Source organism: Gastrolobium bilobum, unplaced genomic scaffold (genome assembly GCF_033153095.1).
Source record: "Gastrolobium bilobum isolate Gb01-03AN ecotype WA unplaced genomic scaffold, APGP_CSIRO_Gbil_v1 utg2839, whole genome shotgun sequence".
NCBI lineage: Eukaryota > Viridiplantae > Streptophyta > Magnoliopsida > Fabales > Fabaceae > Gastrolobium > Gastrolobium bilobum.
This window is the reverse complement of record NW_026899508.1, coordinates 27,768-49,842: the sequence shown is the minus strand read 5'-3', so window position 1 is coordinate 49,842 and position 22,075 is coordinate 27,768. Positions and strand designations below refer to the sequence as shown.

The 22,075-nt window shown below is 35.4% G+C and overlaps 3 protein-coding genes across 4 annotated transcripts; 1 reads left to right on the top strand and 2 right to left on the bottom strand.

Annotated features, from left to right (window-relative positions):
• Positions 1-43: 43 nt before the first annotated feature.
• Positions 44-7,449, bottom strand: LOC133290781 (putative multidrug resistance protein). Its single transcript, XM_061488894.1, has 7 exons — positions 7,270-7,449; positions 6,858-6,910; positions 6,524-6,752; positions 5,072-5,529; positions 4,233-4,773; positions 1,711-3,674; positions 44-416 (listed from the first exon to the last, which is right to left on the bottom strand). Exons 1-7 carry the CDS (start codon positions 7,447-7,449, stop codon positions 44-46), a joined length of 3,798 nt encoding a protein of 1,265 aa, XP_061344878.1.
• A 3,527-nt stretch (positions 7,450-10,976) lies between these two features.
• LOC133290787 (uncharacterized) lies at positions 10,977-13,918 on the bottom strand. Of its 2 annotated transcripts, none has more exons than XM_061488899.1 (5): positions 13,806-13,918; positions 13,390-13,526; positions 13,217-13,316; positions 11,919-12,101; positions 10,977-11,291 (listed from the first exon to the last, which is right to left on the bottom strand). In XM_061488899.1, the coding sequence occupies exons 1-5, from the start codon at positions 13,860-13,862 to the stop codon at positions 11,169-11,171; spliced, it is 600 nt and encodes a 199-aa protein (XP_061344883.1). In that variant the 5' UTR covers positions 13,863-13,918; the 3' UTR covers positions 10,977-11,168. The 2 variants fall into 2 exon arrangements, with proteins under 2 accessions (XP_061344883.1, XP_061344884.1); XM_061488900.1 differs by having other exon boundaries at positions 10,982-11,291; positions 13,429-13,526.
• Positions 13,919-14,918: 1,000 nt separating this feature from the next.
• LOC133290786 (protein translation factor SUI1 homolog) lies at positions 14,919-21,329 on the top strand. Its single transcript, XM_061488897.1, has 5 exons — positions 14,919-15,051; positions 15,313-15,399; positions 17,279-17,484; positions 17,561-17,614; positions 21,074-21,329. The coding sequence occupies exons 2-5, from the start codon at positions 15,363-15,365 to the stop codon at positions 21,116-21,118; spliced, it is 342 nt and encodes a 113-aa protein (XP_061344881.1). The 5' UTR covers positions 14,919-15,051; positions 15,313-15,362; the 3' UTR covers positions 21,119-21,329.
• Positions 21,330-22,075: the final 746 nt, after the last annotated feature.

Below are 22,075 nucleotides of genomic sequence, written 5' to 3'. Positions count from 1 at the left end.
GAAAAAGAAAATAAAGTCTACCATATAATACAACTAATTTGATTTACCTAGGGGGGCTACCATTTTGAAGTTTAACAAGAGAATGGTATGCTCCATCACGTCCAAGTGAAATCAATTCGTTATGTGAACCTTGTTCCACAACTTTCCCGTTCTTAATCACAGCAATGGAGTTGGATTTCTGTATTGTAGATAGCCTGTGTGCTACTACTATGCATGTTCTTCCAACCATAATCTTCTCAAGTGCTTCTTGTACCAAGATTTCTGACACACTATCAAGTGCACTTGTAGCCTCATCTAGAAGTAGAATTGCAGGATTCTTCAAAATGGCACGAGCTAAGGCTACTCTTTGTTTTTGACCTCCTGATAGCTGAACTCCTCTTTCTCCACAGTATGTCTCATACCCATCTTTCATTCCACTGCCATTACACAAACACCAACATTTCAAAATATGTCATGTGCCAAGAGGAAAAGGTCTTGCTAGTTTTTCTTTGTTGTTTCACTAGGAAATCCTTTGCCACCACATAAATGGTGTTTAACTCTAGCTTTAGCTTGGAGGGTGGAAATAGCTATATGAATCAAATCCGAATTATAACATAAATAACCATATTTTTAAATCTGTTTAAGAACAAAATTATTTTTTCAATATTGATTTGTTCGTAAAATCTAACCACTTTACTAATTTGGTATAAAATACCACACCAAATAAATCATATCGATTATTAGGAGTGTGTAAAAAATCTTAACAAGTGAACCAAACCAAATTTATAAATAACTATTTTTCTGAATTTATAAAAATCACTTCAACTCAAAACTTTAGGGGATGTTTGATAAATTAGATATTTTTTTTATCGGAAAAAAAGATTTCCGGAAATATAGTGGAGAATTTTTTTTACTGGATAAGTTACGAAAAGATATTTGGTAGGTCCAAATTTTTGCTGAGAATATTAAGTTAACTATACTGATACTATGGGAAAATTAAAAATATCATGTATCAAATGGTATTTTTATTTGGGATTCTGTGGTTAAAATTGAAATGATGGGAACAAAGTTTTGCAGAAATATTTCCAATTTCTTCGTACCAAAAGTTGGAAATTTTTTTGCCCCACCCCACTTTCTCAAGTTTTCTAAAACAATCTCCATTCCAAACAACTAAGGCATTGGATGAAGGTATTTTTAATAGTTTATATTATTTTGTAACACACTTTCCACGTCAGAGTCCTTTGGGCGTGAAACGTAGATATTGCATAAGTCAAATTTTTTTTGTTTTACCTCATGCTCATTTAATTCCACAAGTGGAAAACAGTGAAGATCGAACTTGTGACTTTACCGTAACTGAAGTTTCTAATACCATGTAAAAATTACTTCAACCTAGAACACTAAGGCGTTTGATGAATGTCTTTTTAATGATTTATATTATTCTCTAAGATAATTAGATTGAGAACCGAGCTATTTTTATTAAACTAATTTAAGAACTGAATCACTTTTTCTAAATGGTTTGATTCAACAAACCGGACTATTTTACTGGTTTAGTTCGACATAGAAAACCCAACCAAACCCATCCAAATCCTAAGTTGAGCAAACATGTGCATGTCATGATGAGCTTGTGGCCAGCGCTGATTGTATGTGTTTAGGCAAATGATGGTAGCAAAACAAAAAATGATAAATAAAAAAGATTTGATTATTAAAGAATTTATTTTATAGTTCTCGTACCTTATGAATTCATGAGCATTAGCCAGAGCTGCAGCCCTTCTGATCTCAGACTCAGTTGCATTTTCTTTCCCATAAGCAATGTTTTCTCGAATGGTTCCAGCAAAAAGGGTTGGTTCCTGACTCACCAATGCAATATGTGACCTCAGCATTCTCAAATTATAAGACTTGATATCTTGTTCATCTATGCATACTGTTCCCTTCACAGGATCATAAAACCTTTCAATAAGACCAATAATAGTAGATTTACCACAACCACTATGCCCCACTATTGCCACTGTTCTCCCAGCTTCAATTTTAAGAAACAGACCCTTAAATACCATTTGGTCAGGTCTAGTTGGATATGCAAAGAACACACTTTTAAGCTCCACTCTACCCCTTATTTTCCTCTTTTTCTCTGGTCCCCATGATATCTCAGGATCAATCTCAGTTTTCCTATCCAAGATAGCAAAAACTGATCCAACTGCACTGCTTCCTTTAGATATGTCAGAAGTCATGCTTCCAGCATCTGCAATTATGTATGCAGTGAAGAGTAATATTAAAAATGCTTGGAAAAGATGCTTTGGTTCTAACTTCCCATCTAAAAGGAGCTTCCCACCATACCAATAAGCCAATGCTGCTGATGCAGTGTTGAAAAATTGTGAGCTGAAAAGACCAAAACCTGAAATCCATGACTGCCTAACACTCTCCTTTTTAGGACCCTCCATTGTAGATTTGAAGAGTGCCAACATTCTTTTCTGAGAACTGAAAGCGGTTATGGTTCTATGGTTTATAACAGCTTCACTTGCAAGTTGGCTTCCTTCCCTTTGTGCTTTGCGAGCTTTTTCTGCCATGCTTTTCATCAAGACATTTCTTGAGTAAAAGCTTCCAATGACCAATGGTTGCACTGCAATCATCACAAGGGAAAGCCTCCATGTTAGCACAAGTCCTATAGTGTATGCAAAGACAGAACCAAAAATAGCTTGTGCCAACAATGACATTCTGTCCCCAACAAGGGACCGAACCATGTTAGCTTCAGAGGCTAATCTTGCACAAATGGAAGCACTTGTGTTCTCTTCATCATCAAACCACCCTATCTCAAAAGTCATCAACTTTTCTAGTATTTTCTCTCTCATTCTTTTAGTCAACCTTTCTCCCATAATTGCAAAATTATAGTGTTGGAGAATGCTAGTAAAGAAGTTAAAAACACCAATTCCTAAGAAAATGAGGGCTAGGACTCTAGCTTTAGATTTCATCTCAGAGCTATCAGTTTCAAAATAAACTGATATAAGTGTTCCCACACAGTATGCATTTACTGGTTGTACTGCTCCTGAACCTATTGCTCCCAAGATTCCAAGCACTGCTATTCCCCACTCAGGTGCATTCATTTTCAGCAAACGCCATTGTGATGGAGCTGGATAATTTGTTCTTTTCACGTTATCTTCATAACTATCATCATCATGTTCATACTGGATGGAATAGGAGTAAGGTGTCCCCATTGAAAATCCCTGGCTGAAGGGATTTAACATTGGAGTGGCTGGTGTGCTTGATCTGAAACTTATAGTTGGACTTTGTGGAATGCTCATCTTCTGAGTGCTCTTTCCTTCTGTTTGAAGATTGGTATGTTTGGATTCATCATTCTGAGTTGTTGTTACTTGCTGCATCTCTACCATACGAGCATACTCACCACCTTGTCCACCATTCATTTCCATGAGCTCATTATGAGTTCCTAATTCAATCACTGTCCCTGCTTGAATGACTGAAATAATGTGAGCTGTTCGAATTGTTGAAAGGCGGTGAGCAATGATGATTGTTGTTCTTCCTTTTGAAGCTTGATCAATTGCTGCTTGTACCACTCTTTCAGATTGAGCATCAAGTGCACTGGTAGCTTCATCAAGCAGAAGAACCTTAGGATCCCTTAGTAAAGCTCTTGCTATGACAATGCGTTGCTTCTGCCCACCAGACAATTGAAATCCAAATTGTCCAACCTAGGAAAACCATAGTAGTTTGCAATAACAAGGATTCAGTCAAAGCAGCTGATATAATCAACAGCTGAGAAGAGCTAAGTTTTGACAAAAAAAATCTTAATTCTTGTTCCTTTAAATATCAAACTATTTTGATGCACTTATGTGACAAAAAGTATTTTTGAAACCTTTAAATGTGACAATGAATTTTCAAAAAGAAGCACACTCAAATCATAAGAAAATTTATAGAACTTGCTGCTTTGATTCCTTCTTTTCTCTTTTGTTAAACAACCATTTCACCTAAAAATTCAAGCTATATAGATGTTAGACTTCTCTAACACACCTCCGAACACAATAACCCACCTAACTATACTAAGAAATTCCACGGTTAAATATTCATTAAAAGAATAGAGGCGGTAAGAATCAAACTTGTGGCCACTTGGTCTAGGGCTCTCATATAGTATTAAAGAAACATTTTAACTAAAAGCTTAAGTTTGTAAGTGATGATCACATTAATGGTTTTACATTATACTTCTCTAGCATTCCTCATATCTAAAACTTACAGAGTTGAGGTCAGCTTACTTGAGTTTCATATCCATCTGGTAACTTGACAATGAAATCATGTGCATTTGCTGCTTTAGCTGCACTTATAACACTTTCCATTGAAGCCCCTTCTTTTCCAAACAATATATTCTCTTTTATGGATGTGGCAAAAAGCACAGCCTCTTGATTTACAAGGCCAAGTTGAGATCTCAACCATTTCAATTGAAGTCTACTAATCTTGTGGCCATCCAAGAGTATTTCTCCCTCAACAGGGTCATAAAACCTCTCAAGAAGTGCAATGACAGTTGATTTGCCTGAACCACTACCCCCCACAAGGCCTATCCTCTTTCCTGCAGGAATTGTGAGATTGAATCCCTGCAACACTGGTGTATCTGGCCTAGATGGGTAACAGAAATAGATATCCTGAAATTCAATTTCTCCTCTCACATATGATAAGGCCTTTCCTTTCTTTTCTTCAGAATCTATAGTTGGCACACGATCAATCATTTCAAAAAGACGAGTCACAGCAGCAGTTGCTTCAGTGATGGCAGTTAAATTTGGAAGGGCACTTAAAATGCTCCTGAATTCATGAAGTTAAACATATCAATACTAACATGTAATATAAATAGAGGCAAGTTATACTTATCCTAAAGTTATATTAACCATCTTTTACTATCATTTCTATTACTGTCAAATCAACTTTAGATTAACATCTCTCACTAATCGAGAAATGTTAATTTGAAATTGATTTGACATTAATAAAAATGATAGTAAGAGATGATATACTTATTTGGTGGTAAGTATAATCAGACTCGTATAAAAAAAATGTGAACTATATGACATAAAAGTAGAATATGAATATTAAGAAAATCACTTACAGCCCTCCCATGAGGATATTGAAGCCAGCTACAAAAACATGGCCACCTTGTTCTCCTTTTTCAGTGATCAGAAAAGTTCCAACCCAAGCCTGAAAACCCCAACTTATATATATAACTCCCATACTTCCTAACATCAAACCCTTGGCAAAACCTTGCTTTATTCCAAATTCCATAGTTTTTTGAAGTGCACTGCTAAATCTGTTCAGTGTTTGATTCTCCCCAACATAAGAATAAACAGTTCTTATTGAAGATATTGCTTGTTCTGCAATCCCACCAGCAACTCCATAAGACTCAATCATTTTCATTGCGAGGTCCAACATGATCTTCCCGAATATAAGTGCTGGAAGAATGAACATGACAGAGAGTGGCATGGCTGCCAATGCAAGCCTCCATGATAGTACAAATGCAAAGATGTGGCAGAATAAGAATGTTGACATGTAAGCCAGGCTGTCAGGTATCTACACTCAGCAAAAAGCATAAATTAATAAAGCAAAAAGATAAAGTATTTTATTTTTCAGATTTTGAAAATGATCAGTTAAAAAGGTTACAAAATTAATTAGATAAAACCAAATTCATGCAAAGGTCAGGTTCATTGGTTTCCTTCTGAGCAATTACTGATAAATCAACAAGCTTTTCTGGTGAGAAGATTAATAAAAAGCATGTCAGTGTTGCACTTAAACTTATTACACACTAGTGTATGATTATAAGGTCTATCTATTTTTGGGGATACATCACTAAAAGGATTCTTCTGGCCAGGAACTTTGCTGCGGTCACTAAAGAAACATAATTTCAACATTTGCATCTAGTGAATTCATTAATGTAAGTTTATAATTTTCACTCTATACTCATTACCATCCCCTTTATCCCAAACTAATTGGTGTTGGTTGATGAACCCAAATAAAAAGCAAATTAAGATGTAAGAAAAATAAACAAGAAAGAATATATAATAAAGGGTTCCATTTTTCTGCAGCTGTGATAGATAGATTTATCTGTCACAGACACATAATTCACCACGATCCATCGACGGATCCTTATTTTATTTTATTTAAAAAAAAAAAACCAGAATCCGATGTTAGATCCTAGTAAAAATGTGTCTGTGGCGGACAAAATTTTTCTGCAGCAAAGACAGAAATACTTTTGCCTATAATAAATAAATAAATATAGAAAATAAGACTAAAAGGGTCATCTGCAACATAGAAAATAATGGGTCCACCTCTCTACAATGCTAATAGCTTTTTTTCACTATAAAACTATTAATGTGACCTTCACCTAACAATTTAAGTTATTGGGTTGAATTGGCGTTTTATATGGTATTGGATCCTTTGTGACCAAGTGGTCACAAGTTCGATCCTCACTGCCTCCATTCTATTAATAAACAATTAAATATTGTGTTACATATATTATAATTGCATTCCAAGCAAGTTTGAGGGAAAGGCATAACTGCAGGCAAACCTTCTCAGCCAAGGCAACTTGTATTGCATTTGCATCCGAGGAGATGAGTGTGACAACTTTGTAGGTTGTTGAAGAACCATCAGTCTGTGTGTCAAAGAAACCAACTTCTTGTCTTAGAACTGATTTTAGGTATTCCATTCTCATTCTGGAAGCTTGTCTCTCGGCTGTTCTTGTCCAACATATTCCTTCTGTAGTAGCCAGTGTCCATTGACATAAAGCAAGAAAAGTATTTAGATTTATTTTTCTCTAATGTTGGCCATGCTATTTTTATGAATTCCAAGATAACATAAGTTCTGCAAGGACGGTAACTGAGCTATGAAGTGTTAGCTTACCAATAAAAGCAGAAACTCCAACTCCAATTGCAACATATAAAAGCCTCAATGCAAACTGAACAAAAAAAAAAGGAAAGTGAAGTGGCAATCTCAAGTGATCATGTCCCAAAAATCAAGATAATGTCTCAAGTGCAACATATTTACGTGCCGTTTAGATGCTGTACTTAAAAAACAGATTAATGTGCAGAACCATATACTAAAACAAGATAATGGTTACTCTAATTTAATATGTATGTCATCCTTTTTGCATTACTAGTGGCTTTAAATAAAGTCTGTGCTAGAGACATAAATAAAAATTGTTTTCAAAATTTCACCTAACAAATTTAAGTTCTAAATTAAACAACTGCTAAAAATTTAACAAAAGCACTTTCCAGCAAAATTGTGTTTAGTACAGATTTTATTGAACAAGCTCACCTTGTTCACACTATGCTGTGTCAAAGAACTATTCTTGTCTCCATAGGCATTGATCACATCACTAAGAATGTACATCATAAGAGGGTTCTGCAACCCATCTCCAAGGCTACCCAGAGTCCCAAAGAACATCAACAACTTGTCCACTCCATCAGCATAACGAAATATGCTATTGTTCCCCATTTTCCCTAGACCCTCCCAATGGAGAGGTACCCCTTTATTTTGTTTTTTCAAGATTCAGTAACCCTTATCACCAATCTCAGTAAAAACACTTGAAAACACTTTTTATATATATATACAATCAGATTCTCTTAGCTAAGCTGAAAATCAGCCGCCAACAAGTGGCTCTTACTATTGTCTTTTTACAAACAAAGCCGTTCTTGATATCATATAGTATGATGAGAATGGATTGGCCGGACCAATATATTATTCAAATTAACACTTCATATGTGGTGTTTGTTTGTTATTGTGGTTCCACCAAGCTAATTAGCCCGGCACATAATTCTATGGGGTCACTGTTAATTTGTCTTCTTGCAGTTCTACATACCTGCAAAGAATCATACCCTTGTTACTATCGTGGAAAAAGATGTGTAGCCGATTGAATTTGGTCAAGAATTATTGCCAACTTAATAAGGCAATGATTCGATATTTCTAAGGCATGTTCATTGGAAGTGTCTCCCTGCCTTTGCATTGTTACGTAGGGCCAGGGTCACATTCCAAACCTTCCATTTCTTGTTTTAATTTTTGTAAATAACCTTGGATACACCACCCCAAAAGCTAGGTAAAGGGTGGGAGTGCCCAAGGCCTTATAAACCCTACATTAGTTGCATATACAACCAATGTGCATGGGACTATAGATCTCAACACACCCCCTCACACGAGAGTCTATTGGGCTTGAAGAGTGGACAATGCAACAGACCCAGCCTACCTGCGCTAAGAAACTCCACGAGAGAAAGTGGGGGACGGCGATGCTCTGATACACCACCCCAAAAGCTAGCTCAAAGGGTGAAAGTGCCCAAGACCTTATAAACTCCACATTAGTTAGTTGCACATACAACCAATGTACATGGGACTATAGATCTCAACAGTTTTCAATAAGGATTTAATATTTCTACGGTAGATAAGTTATCTACATTTGCTCCCAAAACGACGTTAAAAAATTAAAAAATCATAATGAAAAAGTCTTTTATAATCCTGAAATAAATTATAATTACAAAAATACCTTGATTTCTACCTAAAAAATGAGGTCGTTTTGGATTCAGGGTAAATAAGTTATCTAACCGGAGAATAAATCTCAATAAATATGTATTTGCCTTCACTCATACCATGTTAGCCGAAAAAACTACAAAGATATTATCAATTATTCTATCACGTTCATTCATTGTCCGCGTGGTGGCATAAAATTGCGATTATTTAAGGGAAGGGTCACACTCATTACATTGAATTTTTGACTTCAGAATCACATGCCGATAACACTAACTGTTGAGCAATGGTTCATTATTCTATCACATATATATATATATGTTCCTAATTTTTTATTTATTTTTAAATATATACATTGTTTTCGTAATTTTGACTCGAATGTGATAAATATGAAAGATCTCTCTAAAGATACTTATTTAAGGATTGAAATTTTAATCTTGAAATTCAAACAATTATTTTTAACCAATGTGATGGAGTAGAATACTCTTAGTTTAAACAATGATGAAAGTCTATAATTTTTTGCCATATGTAATGAGGGAATGTAATTTAGTATTAGTAAATATGCTGCCGTCCTTCGTATTTGCTGCGTAGGTTTGATTTGGCCAAGTTCTATGTTTTTCGCTCTTATTTTTATATTGTTGGGTTTCTTGTTCAGTACAAGGCGAATTTGCACTTGGAGATTCCCCTGAACTTCCACCTTTCAATCTTTATAATATATTAGCTTTCGAAATTTGCTAAGAGGTGACATTCTTTGAGCCACTTAGAAGAGCTTAGTTTTAGTGCTTTTTTATTTATTTATTTTGGTGTTGAATGTGTCTTTTTGTTTGGAGGTTATGACAATTCGGTGCTTATTAGCATCTTAGAGATTTGCTACTAGACTTTGTATTGTTAGCCATAGTACTTTTAAACGTATGCGAAAGAGGAAAATCGGTTTGTATTCCACTTTATACTCTTCCCCAAGGGGGAAAAAAGTTAGTAGCTAATTCATTTAACATATGCTTATTAAGAGATTCAATGAGAGTTTCTTTTTTCTAAAATATTGTACCACATCATTTGATTTCAGTTAGTGATGTTCATGTGAAGACTTTCATTAGCCAAATAAGTTCCGTTAGATAGAGAATTTTTTTTGCACATTTAAAAAAACTTAACTAGTCTTTTGACTCTTTAATATGTCGCATAAGATCCAAAGTTTGAAAAGATTATTTTTTATTTTTATTTTTTTTGAAGTTCACAAAAATTTCATCAAAATTAATATAGAGACTGAAATAAGCATATGATAAAAATTCAAAAACATTTTAATTAGGTTCAGTACAAAAGAATTCTTAAAAATAATGTGTCATTCTTCTCTTTCATCCTTGATAAGATTGTGTATCTTGTATCTTTACTTTTTTTATCTTTAACTTGAACATCCAAATAATTTAATTATAATTTGATCGAACCCATATTTGCCCAATGGATACAATCTGCACATGCTAAAACTTCATATGGGAATATAAAATAGTTATCTGCTTGTTTTGGTTGTGCGTGTGTGTGTTGATAAGATGACCTTGTTTGCCACTAATATCCCACCTTCCATGATAGTTAAAAGAAGAGTCAAAATGGCATTTTTACTTGTCATTTTCCTATTCCACCGTAAGTCATTGTTAAGAAATGAGACAAGAGCAAAATGAAAATTAATAATAAATCACTTAATTTTATTTCCTCCCATCCACAGATTGTTTTCCCAACAAACCATTAAAAATGTAAAGAACCTTAGGATACACCACCCCAAAAGTTAGCTCAAAGGGTGGGAGTGCCCAAGGCCTTATAAACTCCACATTAGTTGCACATACAATCAATGTGGAACTATATATCTCAACACGCCCCCTCACACGAGAGCCCTTTGGGCTTGAAGCGTAGACAATGCAACAGACCCAGCCTACCTGTGCTAAGAAACTCCACAAGAGAAAGTGGGGGACGGCGAGGCTCTGATACCATGTAAAGAACCTTGGGATACACCACCCCAAAAGCTAGCTCAAAGGGTGGGAGTGCCCAAGACCTTATAAACTCCACATTAGTTGCACATACAACCAATGTGGGACTATATATCTCAACAAAAAAAGAGTAATGACAATCTCATAATTTTATTTATATCACTATTTTTTTTTTTTATCTAAATCATTTTAATTATTCACATCGACATATTGTGAGAAATTCTTTATCTTTAGACTTTAGCAAAGCAAAATCAGTACATGAAAGATGGCGTCTCTGCAACACCAAAACAAGAAGAAAAAAAATTAGATGCCTGAAGTTTATACTAAACAAATTCAAGATCCAGAGAAACTTTGTTCAAAAGAGCAGGGGATTCAAATATCAAATCACCACTAATAGTACCCGGATATCAAACTTCCCAGGTTAGTTTGAATTATGAAATTTGTTTGCTAATCATCTAACAGGTGAAACATCTGTGTCAAGTCCATATAACAAAGAATGAGGAAGACATTAAGAACAGTTATATAAATCTAGCGGGCTTTCAGAAATAAGTATAGATTGCAGCCCTTTGTCAAAGCTAATATCATAATGATTTAATCAAAGATTTTCTATCGTATCCAAAGTTTCGTCAAAATACACACAGTACAAGGTAGAAAGATGATAGTCTAATACTTGGGAAAAGATGAAGTAACAAAAACCTCGAGTATACAAGATTACAAAACAGAATGTCACTCATCATCCTTGTATGGATACTCTTCTGGTACTTGCTTGAGAAGTTTTACCTGCAACTCAAACACATCATCACCTCGAAGTACATCACGTATCCAAGTGACCTCAGTCTTCATTGACACCTGAAAATGGATGTCCAGGAAATCATGATTGACAAAGAAAAGGTCGAAGCATATGGTGTAGAAAACAACTTTTACGCTTCACCATGACACCCAGTTCCCCAAGATATCACAGGAAACAGAACATTGCATATCAAGGCTTATTTTCTTCCAGGACAATTAATAATCATAAAGTTGTTTGTAAATTACATTAGATGGAATTCAGTGCTAAGGTTTAGACTTTAGACAAGCTACTTGCCCTAAATATGGAAAATTTCAAGTTAAACACTGAGTTCCTTTATACATCTCTATAAAAGGAATTGAGCTGAAAAAATTGCTTTCAGAAAATACTGAAAGATTTATAAAGAACAGAAATGGCAACTTGGAAAGCAAAAATAGATATCAACTTTGTCCCATTTTATATACGGATATACCATACAAAGACATACAAGTAATCTAATTCATATAATTGAAAAAATACTCAAATTTCAGAAGAACACAGCAAAAGGCTGCAGCAATCAAACTATTATGTTTTCTTAGTTTTTGAAGTATTTAAAGCGAAAACAAAAACTGATAAAAAATAACGTTGATAAAGTTCTATAAAGGAGAAGTAATATCTTAAAAAGGTAACAAATAGGAATAGAAATTTACCATATCTAAGGCTCCTCTGATGACTCCACTTAAGATGTTGCAATAGTACAGACCTTGACAAGTGTCAGGAAGCTCAACAAAGTCTACCAAAGGATTATCCTCCAAAACAATACTACAACATGTCCCATCAGCATCCCAATTGGTCACAGATGCAGCAACACCAAGGAACATTTTAAAACCAACCTGTGTAAAAGCACTATTAAGGTTGACAATTTAGAGATCTAAACAAGGAAGCCAAAGAAATATACAAAAAGTTTCTTATAAAAAAAATTTCAATCAATTACTTCATAATCTTTTACAAAATTCTTTTTCGCTAGCGTTCACAAGAATTTAAATTTATACTATAACATACATGTTAGAAACACATCATATAAGGGATCAAATAGATTGTATTTGGTACAAAAGGTATTTGCTTACCAAATCAAACATAGACAACAAGGTCTCTTAATTTCCACATAATATACAAAATGCAATGATTCCACTGAGTTTGCAGCTGACAAGGACATCATCTCAGTTCTTAAGTACTCGTAGAGTAAGACATTTCTCTTACACCCATTGAGCTTATGCCACATGGACACCATCGCAGTTCAAGTTAGACTGTTAGAGAACCAAAGTTATCATGTTGTCTCACATTAGAATCTGTTTTCCAATGTTATAAAAACCTTGAAGCTTGGACATGTCAAGCCAAGTAATGAAAATTAATGCCAACTGATATGCTTTGAGGTATTTATTTATATTTTCAAGCATTCCTTCAGCTGCAAACAACTACATACCGCCATACACTTAAGCTCTTTTTGACAAAATTTTACTATTTATCAAGAGACAAAGAAGCTGGTGTGCCACAAATTATAAATGGGTCGATTGATTATTAAAAAAAAATCACATCTAGCTCAAGTAATAAATTTGGCAAGGACTGCAGGCTACATGTTTTCCAACTTAAGAAACAAACTAACTTATCCTGTCAAATTAATAATGTTGGACTACTGCACAAACCACTAAAAGTTATGTTACCTTTAACACAGGAACTCTCCAACCAAAGTCAAAGAAAACCAATACAAACATGATCACAATGAGTAGTCAAAGTCCTAAAAGGAAGTACCGCAAAATGAAAGAACTACTAATCAAGCAAGTTAAGGGAACACTGGACAAGTTGACAGTAACAAAGATTAAATGAACATTGTGATCATGGTAACAGAAATGCAGAACTTCTGCATAGGCTTCGCCACAATAAGGATAAATTTTAAGAATTCAGATACTTTTTCCCGAGCATGTAAAGAAACCAAACGACGAAACAATACCTTTGCAATTACATCAGTAGTCTCTCTGAAATCAACGCACCTTGAGACATTAGATTTAGCCAGAAACTCATCAATCAAACGGATTCCAATATTATAACCCCTGAAAAAATCAACCAAACATCAAAATTAGACATGAAATATCAAACTTTACGACATCAGAAGATTCAAGTAACCAAATAAATTGAATTCCGAAAAGAGATTCAGAATTGTACATTTGATCAAGTTGCTTGTTAACCTCCTCAACCTCTTCCAGATCCGTGAGCAATTGACGCACAATCGCCCCATACGTCAAAGTAAACAGTTCCGCATTCTGCACAATCCAAAAGTAATTGCTAATGGAAGAGGAAACTACGAACTCAGAATAACGATTCCATGAACATCAACATAAACTAATATTTTCAAGTAAAACGAAAATAAAATTGATTAAATCCACCATACGAACAGGAAAAAAAAAAAGAAGAAGAAGAAAATTTTCAGTTGATAAGCTCGATCAAGCAATTATTATAGGTTTAAATTGGGGATTTCAGCAGTTTTATTTTCTCGGCGACCGAACAGAGCATAAAGAGGGTTTTGTTTTTTGTCTGCTTACAACGCGTTCAACGTTCGCGAAAATCGCATCGCCTGATCGGGGTGCAACGGGAGCCATTGACGGAGCTCACTCAGCTTTGCTTTGCTGCGATCTGCGAAGTGTTCACGAGTGAACAAGTCGCGAATTTGCACCTTGGGTCAAGGCCCACAAGACTAGTGGGCTTCAGTTCGGGTCGGGCTGGCTATTTTTGTTACCCATAGTCCACAGTCAACAATTTATGATTTTATATTCATTTACCTAAGGGTCACCACTTACCACAACAATTACCTTTCAACTTTATTCACGTTTAATTTTCTTAGCTGATATTTGCATATTTGTATTTTCAATTCGTTTTGTTAATTTTCTTGCATAAACAACGTATGTATCACTCACTTTCTTTCACATCTTTGCCCTTTTATTTAATGGCGGATCCTGACAGTGACGGGGATTCGAACAACTTTTTTAATATATATACATATTTTTTAAATGATAGCTGGGTGGGGATATATGTGTTTTCTTTATTTATTTATTTTAACTTAAAGAGGGGTTAATTAGTAGAATAAATAAATTTAAAACTTTTTATTTTTAATTATCGATTATTAATTTGTCATTAAATTTTTTAATAAATAAGTTATATATAAATTGAGGTGTAAATTATATATGACAAAATAAGTAAGTTATATATAAATTGAGGTGTAAATTATATATGACAAAATAAGTTTAACTCCTCATATTTAATTCGTTACATATGACGAATTGAGTTAGGATTTCTAATTCATTTTAACTTACATATACAAGGATAAAATTGACAAATAAAAATAAAATTTTAAGTATATATTTTAATCAAAAATTTGCTTTTATTTTTTATTTATTATAATATTTTTTTTAGAAAAACATGTTTCACTTATGGGGAAAAAAAGAAGCTAAAAAATCTGAGTACTATATTGATACACAATATCACTACAAGAAGAATTCACACACACACGCGTCATCATCTACTAAAGGTAGAGCGTGTGTTTCACACCCTCTTTCGAGATTACACATTTGCCCTTGCATGTCACATGCACCTTGCGTTTTCTATAAGCAATGTCACGTGCACCTTGTATTTTCCGTATAACTTTATTTTCTTTCAAACACAACCTCACAAGTCACATCATAGTCGCAGAGGCAGAGAGAACGATAGAAGTCTCAGCTCAGTCTTCTCCAATTTAGGGTTTCGGATCTTAACCCAATCTTTGACGTATCGAAACCCTAAATTTAAGATCAGGTAACCTATGATAATCTTTTTTGAAATTCGGTAATTTTAGGGTTTGGCTTATGATCTTTTATTTATGTGGAATTTTCTGTCTTTTGAGTACCTCGGATTTTTTTTCCTCAGCACCTTAAATTTTTTTGGGTTTTTTTTTTTTAATATTGTTTTGATAAGATCTTTCAGGTAGAATTTGTGTATTCGGATGCAACTGAGAGATGCGCTTATTTTTATTTTTATTTTTAATTTTGATCAGATATTATTTCATTGTAAATTCAGGTCTGAGAAATCTGGTTGATAGGACGTTCTGTCTTGGAGACTCAAGTTTTATGTCGGAATTAGACGCGCAGATTCCTACTACCTTCGGTATGTTGTACTTTTTGACTAGTGTTTTAGTCTTGTGGATTAATTGTCTTGTTCATGATATGTGGTCTTTCATGAGAAGATACAGATTTTACTTCTATATGTATGGTTGGATTCATTGCGAATGTAGTTTATTATCTGATAATGTTGTAAATAGTAATTATGTAGTCATTTATTAGTAATTATATAGTCATTTATTTGTATTTATTTAGTTCGTTACTTGTATATTGGGCCAAGCTCATTAGGTCAAAATTAGGTCAAGAAGTCTCTATAAATAGAGACCCCTATGTACAGGTTCAAATACAAATCAATAATATTTCATAACCCTTTTTCAAGTTGGTATCAAAGCTCTCGATCCTGAGGGCTCTCCTTCCAAATGGAGGATGTCCCAAGCGCTTATGATGAAGCCAAATCAAAGAATCAGCAGTTGATTGACCATGAGACATCAAGATGTGATCTGTTACTTTATTTGCGGGAGATTGTGACACCAGATAGTACAATCCACCTTGCTCTTTAGCACTACCAATCGTCTTCCCTGTGGCAAGATCCTGAAAAACACAATGGGTAGGGAAGAAGGTTACAGTACAATTCAGATCTTTTGTAATTTTATGAATAGAAAGAAGATTCGTGGAGAGTTTAGGAACATGAAGAGCATCTTTAAGATGTAAGGACTGCTGTAAGTTTATGTCACCAGAACCCGCAACTGATGTATGTGAGCCATCAGCTATGGCTATAGTATGAGTTCCAATGGTAGGATGATAAGAAGCAAAGGAGTCAGCACAACAAGCCATATGATCAGTAGCACCAAAATCAACAACCTAGGAATGTTTAAAATCATTACATGAAGAAAGGAAAGAATGAGTTTTGGGGCTCATACCAGTCAAAGCCAAAGCACTAGTATCAGATGGCTTACTCAGATAATCAAGGATGGTTCGGAGCCGTTCTAACTCATCTAGACGAAATGCAGGTTGGGTCTCATTAGGTGCAGGAGTTATGAAATATTATTGATTTGTATTTGAATCTGTACATAGGGGTCTTTATTTATAGAGACTTCTTGACCTAATTTTGACCTAATGGGCTTGGCCCAATATACAAGTAACGGACTAAATAAATACAAATAAATGACTACATAATTACTATTTACAACAGATAACAACATAGCATGTGTTTTGTTTATATTTTTTCTCAGTTGGAATTCTAGTATGAAATCTGCACTTGCTGAGTAGGGTACCTAATGGAGTACTTCCTTCATAACTTCTATGTCAAACTACTCTAACTTTTATGTCTATGTAATTTGTGTCCGATTGGCTTTACATTTCGGTTTATATATCTAACTAAATATGATATTTATGGACTTTTCCATTCATCAACTTTCTATAGTTCAGAAAAAAAATTATTTGCGAACTATGTTGCTTTCCTTTATACTGTTTGGCTTGAAATTTGGCACTGCCATTTACTTTTGACTTCTATCAGAGATTTTCCCTTTATAATATCAATTAGATTACATTCAATGGTTGAACAAGACTGTAGACTTGTACAGTCAAAGTGCAACCTTAAATTTTCTCTTTAGGAGATTCTGAAATAAAGATACTCTAGGGAAGAGTTTTTCTATGGAGTGTTGATTACTTGGTTTATGATGATTTTCATTGAATTTTTCATACATGGATGCATTTTGATTTCAACATTTGTGAAAGTTGTGTTAATAGAAATGCTCACTCACTATTGGATATATTTTCGTGTAATACTTAGTTACTATAATTAGGCAACGCCGCCTAGTGGGCTAAGGCTTGGTTGTTGTTGTACTTAGTTATCCTGATGATGTTAATTATGTTTAATGATTGTAATGTAAATAATGTGTTTGCTGTGTGCCAACAAATTATAGATCCTTTTGCTGAGGCAAATGCTGACGACTCGGGTGCTGGGTCAAAGGAGTATGTGCATATTCGCATACAGCAGCGGAATGGTAGGAAGAGCCTGACAACCGTTCAGGGATTGAAGAAAGAATTCAGCTATAACAAGATACTTAAAGACCTTAAGAAAGAATTCTGTTGCAATGGTACAGTTGTTCAGGACCCAGAACTAGGACAGGTCTGTGTTGGCATCCTCCTGTTAAACATTGATCTATCCCTTGTTGCTTCAAATAACATCTGTTTTGTGGGTGTAGGTTATTCAACTTCAAGGTGATCAGCGGAAGAATGTTTCTACTTTCCTAGTCCAGGTAACTACAACCTCATCTTTGTGTTATGCAATAAGTATGTTGTCCTAATTAATTGCTTCATTTTAATTGTCATGTGTCCCTCCACTTTTTGCTTTCCTGTTTTTGTTAATAGTGTTTCAAAGGCTAAACCTATTGGAATGGCTTTCTTTTAGAGAATAAACTTCTTGATTGTACGTTTGGCTGCTGCTTATTCAGTTTTGGGAATAACCTAGTAGTAGTGTAGGCAGCTGGATATCCTTTTAAAAACTGCTTCAGAAGTCATTTGGATGTTGCAATCTGATGGAACCCTGAATAATGGATCTTTGAAACCGATTTACCAACACCAAATGTAAACAAAACCTCCAAATATATTGATATCAACGGTACCCAGACATTACAGAGACAATGACGAGTAAGCGCAACAAAGAAATAACCTGTGATACACCGACACGTTATTTTTTTGAAAAAATGCGTGTCGGACATCGTCACGCTCCGACACGTTCCGACACGTTCCGACACGTAGTCAATATTTTAGGACACGTTGACTATGTGGACACGCGACTTTTACCGTGTCCGACACGGTCAAAGGATAAAAACGTAAAAATTTTGAATTTTTAAAAAAATTAAAATCTGTGGACTAAGGAGAAGAAGCTCTGCACTTTCATCATCCATCATTAATCTCTCCAACGACACATCATTGTTCTTTCTGATCGACGATGAAGACGACGGTGACGTTGTGGCACCGCTCCTCATACACCTTCGCCCTCTTCAAAACATCAAATAACGAAGAGTCGCATGGCACCACCATCATCAACCTCCAAACTGAACGAAGGAACAGAAGAAAAGAAAGAAAGAAAACCACAAAACGAAGGGAGAAAACTAAGTCGGTATATTTTTTTTATTAGCCTTATCCTCATCCACTGGATGTAAGAAACGCATGAAAATAAGAAAGTGATGTCAAATCAAAAGCAAGGCTCGAGGAAATGTAATCAAATGGTCTACAAAGTAGCTGCACATACCTAGTTATATGTACACCAGCCATTTAGTCCCAAAACATAATTTACAAACTATACAAACTAAATATCCGAAAAACAATGCCACATTGATTTTAAGTTTCAAGGGATAAAAATTTGTCTTTTGATTTATATTATAAAATTCAAATATCAAATTAATTATATGACTTATTATGAATTGCAACATGTATTAAATATAAATTATATTATGTATATTAAAAATATTATTTAATATCAAAACGTGTCCTAACATGTCGAAATCTAACATTTTTTAAAATTAACGTGTCGACGTGTCGTGTCCCGTGTCGGTGTCGGTGCATCATTGGAAATAACAGTAAAATGACTATCCGTGAAATAAAGAGTAAAACACCATAGACCTCAACTCACCCTCAAAGCCAACATATCTAGACTTCAAGAGATCCCCAAATTTTCCACTAAACCAATACTGAATTCATGCCCTCCTCACTACACATACTCCCCTCCTTTTATCCTACTCTTTTAAGAATATTCTAGAAGATTTTCCTAACAAACTAATAACCCACTCACCACTTTCAAGCCCATCAATACTCCCCTCCAAAACTAACTGCCCTCAAGGTGGAGGAGGAGAACAAGTAGTGTGAGAGAACTTCCACCCGGGTCCCATTGTTTGAAGCGTATAGACCCAATTATGCTTGATGTCAAAGAATTGTCATTGGGTCCTATTGGAACCTTACAAATTGTCGTGCCTTTTTTGCCCTCTAGTGCTCTGTTTTCTGTGGGATTTTTGGCCACGAAACAGAGTATAACTCCGCTGTCCCCATGCTCTGTTTTTCGTTGAGTTTCTAGCCAAAAAAGAGTACACTGGTATAAAATTCCAGCCATGTAATCCTTCCTCTTCTTGCACCCTTCTCCTGTCTTCATTAAGAAACACCAAATTCTCCACCACATTTACTTTGCTTGATCCCCAAACAAGCGTATAGAACCAGTTATGCTTGAAGTCAAAGAATTGTCATTGGGTCCTACTGCAACCCTACAAATTGTCGTGCCTTTTTTGCCCTGCTCTGTTTTCTGTTGGATTTTTGGCCATGAAACAGAGTATAACTCCACTGTCCCCATGCTTTTATTTTTCGTGGAGTTTCTGGCCAAAAAACAGTGTACAATGGTATGAAATTCCAGCCATGTAATCCTTGCTCTTCTTGCGCCCTCTTTCTGTCTTCATTAAGAAACTCCAAATTCTCCACCACATTTACTTCGCTCGATCCCAATCTCCTGCTTAATGTCGAACATACCAAGTTCGGTGAGGAAAACATATCACATCCGAAACACTAGTTTCTTCTCCAATTTTCCCGTCCCACGTTTTCCACATTAGGGTTTCGATTAGATAATGTTCCTTGTTACTCCATCGAGTCGTTATTGACGGCCCTATGTGTTACTGAAAACACTGGGCTGCCTTGAATGGTCATACCCCCACTTAGAATAGTTTGGGCTGTATGACGTGGCCCACTTCCTCCAGACCCTGTTTGCATTTTAGTTCTTCTCATATTATCCATGTTACCAATAAGACCAACAGGCCCAATTCACATTTTAGTGCTGGCTATTGTGATATACATCCAAATTACCTACCCTATTTTTGCCCCATTCAGCAGAGGACCCAACTCGAGACCTCAACTCATCCTAGGCTTCAAGAGATCCCAAGAGATTTCCAAATTCCCCACTAAACCAATACTGAATTCATGTCTCCCTCACTACACACACTGCCTTCCTTTTATCCTACTTTTTAAGAATATTCTAGAAACTTTACTAACAAACTAATAACCCACTCACCACTTTCAAGCCCATCACAATCTTAGCTGGTCAGTCTTTTGACAATCAATTTTGCAGTTAAAAATTGGAATGTAACTTTTTCTGAGAGCTAAATAAATGTGCTTTGATTGGGCAGTGGCTTGCCTCTATCCAATGTTTTGGAATTAGTTATAGTGAATTTAGAGTTTAGGGTTTAGAATGTGAATTATTATAGTGATTGGGCAGTGGCTGGATATCCTTTTAAAAACTGCTTCAGAAGTCATTTGGATGTTGCAATCTTAGCTGGTCAGTCTATGGACAATAAATTTGGGAGTTAAAAATTAGAATGTGCCTTTTTCTCAGAGCAAATAAATGTGCTTTGATTGGGTAGTAGCTTGCCTATATCCAATGTTTTGGAATTATTTATAGTGCTTTCAGATATATAGCTTAATTTTGAGCGAATCATTGTTGGAACTGATTTAATTTTTTTTTGTCAAATCATAGTTGCATCTTCCCAGAACCTTTTGCAATCTTGTTATTGATGGTCTCTGTAACATTGTAGAAAGCTGATCATATGTTGCCACATGATGACAAGAAAACCTTGATTCTTATCTGGAATTTTTTCTTGAAGAATTTCCCAATAATTTATTGGACTATGAATCTCTATCTAATTTTCTCATTGGTTTTCACTTGTGAGCGTGGACAGGCTGGTATAGTGAAGAAGGAGCATATCAAGATTCATGGTTTCTGAGCGGCTGGAAACTCAATTATCAAGTCTTACCTGCCTTACTCTGAGTTAGGCATAGATGTTTTGAGTTTTATGTGATTGTGGTATTTTTCTAGTGTTTTCTGGTGTTCTATCTACCATGTGATTGTGGGATTATGGATTTTATAACGTGTAATGTTTGCTTTAAAGACATATATGAAAACAGTTTGATGGAGTTCTATGCAATTTGTTGAGATATATAGTCCCACATTGGTTGTATGTGCAACTAATGTGGAGTTTATAAGGTCTTGGGCACTCCCACTCTTTGAGCTAGTTTTTGGGGTGGTGTATCCCAAGGTTCTTTACATGGTATCAGAGCATGAATGGTGCCGGAATTATCATCGGCAAGACAACTGAGCTGATCAGGACATCAACATCAAGATCCCTCTCAGACATTTCATTTCATTTAACAGTTGGTGAGCAGCCGTGGTTTCCCCTTGACTATGTTACAAGCTTATTACAAGAAAGACCAAGTAACATAACATCAAAATAAATCTCCTAAATGAGAAACCAAAAATCAACAATGTGCTAAAAATGGCGTCGAAATGAACTTCAACATGGAAGATGCCGGAGTGATCATCGGCAGTGCTGGAATGACCATCAGCAACATGGACGGTGCTCCCCCTCAAGAGGAACTTCTAAACAGTGCCGAAATTATCATCGCCAAAGACAATTGTGCTGGAATGACCATCAGCAACATGGACAGTGCTCTCCCTCAAGAGGAACTTCTAAATTGTGCCGGAATTATCATCGGCAAAGACAATTGTGCTGGAATGACCATCAGCAACATGGACAGTGCTTCCCCTTAAGAGGAACTTCTAAATAGTGCCGGAATTATCATCGGCAAAGACAATTGTGCTGGAATGACCATCAGCAACATGGACAGTGCTCCCCCTCAAGAGGAACTTCGGTGTCGGAATTAACATAAGCGGAGACAACATC